Source organism: Pyrus communis, chromosome 11 (assembly GCF_041283825.1).
Source record: "Pyrus communis isolate YQ-2024b chromosome 11, ASM4128382v1, whole genome shotgun sequence".
NCBI classification, from domain to species: Eukaryota; Viridiplantae; Streptophyta; class Magnoliopsida; order Rosales; family Rosaceae; genus Pyrus; species Pyrus communis.
Window position 1 is genome coordinate 26,918,847 of NC_142575.1, and position 3,508 is coordinate 26,922,354.

The 3,508-nt window shown below is 39.6% G+C and overlaps 1 protein-coding gene across 1 annotated transcript; it reads left to right on the forward strand.

The window, feature by feature from the left end:
• The first annotated feature begins 237 nt into the window (after positions 1 to 237).
• Positions 238 to 2,057, forward strand: LOC137741626 (uncharacterized). Its single transcript, XM_068481321.2, has 2 exons — positions 238 to 908; positions 1,032 to 2,057. The coding sequence occupies exons 1-2, from the start codon at positions 329 to 331 to the stop codon at positions 1,820 to 1,822; spliced, it is 1,371 nt and encodes a 456-aa protein (XP_068337422.2). The 5' UTR covers positions 238 to 328; the 3' UTR covers positions 1,823 to 2,057.
• The last annotated feature ends 1,451 nt before the right edge of the window (positions 2,058 to 3,508 follow it).

A 3,508-nucleotide genomic window follows, 5' to 3' on the forward strand; every position in this document is an offset into this window, starting at 1 on the left:
GGATTGCATTGAGCCAAACTTCACCAGCAAAGGTTGCATCAAATTCAAAACAGTTCCGAAAACAAAAGGAAAAAGAAAAAGGAATCAAGAACTCATAATGTCATTAGCTATTTCTTTAATCCCAATAATATCACCAAACTTATCCAAAGCATCGAATTATATCAGCAAACTTAGAATGTATACGTGAAAAAGATAATACCAAAACCCCCACTTGATAGCCTTGTAATTATAAACAAGAAAATCGTGCAGAAAAAGGTCAAGTTAATTGGGCAATATATATACATCAACCTTTCATTGCTGAGGCATTGAAGGAGAAAGAAAAGAAGACATGGATTTCTTAGGCAGCAAAAGGGTTTTGATCGTTCTTGTAATCCTTGTATCTGCTGCTGTTCTGGTACAGAGTATGCAACCTCCAAACGGTAAGCAACCTCCGAAACCTCCAAACGGTCAGCAACCTCCGAAACCTCCAAACGGTAAGCAACCTTTGAAACCTCCACACGGTGAGCATCCTCTGAAACCTCCATATGGTGAGCATCCTCCGCAACCACCAAACAGTAAGCAACCTCTGAAACCTCCAAACGGTGAGCATCCTACGAAACCTCCAAATGGTGAGCATCCTCCGCAACCACCAAACAGTAAGCAACCTCTGAAACCTCCAGGCGGCAACCAACCTCCAAAACCTCCAAATGGTAAGCAACCTCTGGAACCTCCAAACGGTAAGCAACCTCCAAAGCCTCCAAATGGCAAGCAACCTCCAAATATTAAAGTTTGCTATTCCAAGAAAAGCCCGTGCTTTGGGAAGCAGGTACAATGCCCACAGGAATGTCCATCCGCTTCACCGACAGACAAAATGTTTAAAATGTGCTATCTCAACTGTGACTCTCCTATATGCAAAGCTGAGTGCAAAAGTAAGGCTACTAGACTTTGTTTTTACAATGTTTTCACTCTTTGTTTTCTTTTTATTTCAAACGTACCTAGGTAACTAAAAATCCTTGCTGACAATGTTCTTTTATTGTTGATGGTAATCGTAGGCCCCAAGCCTAATTGTAATGGCCCTGGATCAGCATGCCAGGACCCTCGTTTCATTGGTGGAGACGGCATTGTCTTTTACTTCCACGGCAAGAAAAATGAGTACTTCAGCTTAGTTTCTGATCCCAACCTCCAAATCAATGCCCGCTTCATTGGTGTCCGCCCTGAAGGCCGAACCAAGGACAACACTTGGATTCAGGCCCTTGGACTCCTCTTTGACTCCAAAAGCTTTTCACTTGAGGCCAGCAAAGCATCAACATGGGTTGATGAAATCAACCACTTGAAATTCACTTACAACGGAGAGGAGCTAATCATCCCTGAATCTCATCTCTCCACATGGGAATCTCCGGACAATGCCATTATAGTGGAAAGAACATCGAACAAGAACAGTGTCTTGGTAACTCTACTGGGAGTTGTTGAAATTTCAGTAAATGTGGTGCCTGTGACAAAGGAAGATGATAGGATCCACAATTATCAGTTGCCATCAGATGACTGTTTTGCTCACCTGGAAGTACAGTTCAGATTCTTCGACTTATCCTCAAACGTTGAAGGAGTGCTCGGAAGGACTTACCAGCCAGATTTCAAGAACCCGGCAAAGCCAGGAATAGCTATGCCAGTGTTGGGAGGTGAACACAAGTACAGAACAACATCACTCTTCTCTGCGGATTGCACTGCTTGTGTGTTCACTCAACCCAGTAAGCTGGATCAGACAGATTCAAGCGTGATGGATTACGGAATGCTTGACTGCACTGGTCATTCCTTCGGAGGGAATGGAATAGTTTGCAGGAAATAACTGATAAGTCACAAGCTCATGGAATAAGTGAAGGTTTTAAACTTCTCAGATGATAATTTAAAGTTGTGTGGTAAAGAGGTTTGGGACATAATCCACCTCTTAGTGTTTTTCGTTTTCGTTTGTATGAATTGTGAATTTCCAGAATTTCTTTCTTCAGACAATTTGGCTTAAATGTAGCCGTTTATTTTAAATTTTGTACTCATGTAAAAAATAAAAGTACGCAGTTTATTGAAAAGTACGCAGTTTATTTAAATTTTGTATTCATGCCTATCACTAGGAACTACCTGCAGAAAGCAAAAAACTCACTTGCAATCTCATATCATGTATGCTAACTCAGATGCAGCAATGCAGATAACTCTAATTGTTTGGTTTAGAGTTATCAAGGCCTAAAAACTAAATAAACAAAGTCCTGCATGTCAAGGCCTAAAACAAAATTGTTTGATTTGTTTTCTTCCCCTTTTTAGATCTGCTCAGCAAACCCAACAAACAAATTCTTGTCCATTATTACATAACTAGAAGAATTTAACCAAATTTCCCAAAAGTTTTATGAGAGTATTCCAGATCGTTTTGTAGCCATTTCATAGATAATCTTTGAGGATGGTTTCAGTGTTTTCTCCAGGAACAAAACTCCGATAACAATGTGGAAATAAGCAACTGTATCAGAAATATTAATCGAAGGAAAGGAAATATTTACGAGGTTAAATAGCCAAAATGGTCCTTGAGATTTGCATAACTCATCACTTTGGTCATTGAGATTGAAAATCAATAGAAATGGTCGCTGAGATTGTCCACCATCCATCATTTTGGTCCTTTTGTTAAAAAACTCTTTGGGCAATTTTCAAAGCTTCGTAACTCAATCGTTTCTTAACCAAATTCGACCCATAATATATTAAAATGAAGATAGGAAAGTGTAGAACAAGATTATACCATTTGGAAGCCCAATGGTTTCCGGAGATGGCCGGAAAATAGCCTCAAAGGTGACTGGTCCATGAGAAAACTGAAAAACTCACCGGAAACTGGGTAAACTTTAAACGTTCATAACTTCTTCAATACTCAACAAAATCGAGCGATTCCAAAATGAAAATCATACTTCTCAACGAGATGAAGAGAATGGTACCTTTCTTGACTGCTAATTCACTGTGGTTTGTCCGGAAAACGGCTCGAAAGTGGCTAACCATTTTCGAATTAGCCACTTTCAAGCCGTTGTCCGGCCAAACCACGGCAAGTTAGCAGTCGAGAAAGATATCATTCTCTTTGTCTCATCGAGAAGTATAATTTTGTTGATTATTGAAGAAGTTATGAACGTTTAAAGTTTACCCAGTTTCCGGAGTGTTTTTAAGTTTCCCCGCGGATCAGTCACCTTTGAGGCTATTTTCCGGCCATCTCCAGAAACCATTGGGCTTCATATAATATTGTTCTAAACTTTCCTATCTTCATTTTGATATATTATAGGTTGAATTTGGTTAAGAAATGATTGAGCTACGAAGCTTTGAAAATTGTCCAAAGAGTTTTTAACGGAATGACCAAAATGATGGATGGTGGACAATCTCAGGGAGTATTTCTATTGATTTTCAATCTCAATGACAAAGTGATGAGTTATGCAAATCACAGGGACCATTTTGGCTATTTAGCCTATTTTCGAGGGTTGTAACTTGTAACTTGCAAGTAAGAAATACGCAACAGATG

Excerpts from the sequence above, each read along its gene's own strand:
- LOC137741626 (XM_068481321.2), top strand. The coding sequence starts at position 329 with ATGGATTTCTTAGGCAGCAAAAGGGTTTTGATCGTTCTTGTAATCCTT. Across the intron at positions 909-1,031 it reads ATGCAAAGCTGAGTGCAAAA|GCCCCAAGCCTAATTGTAAT; the intron begins GTAAGGCTACTA and ends TGGTAATCGTAG.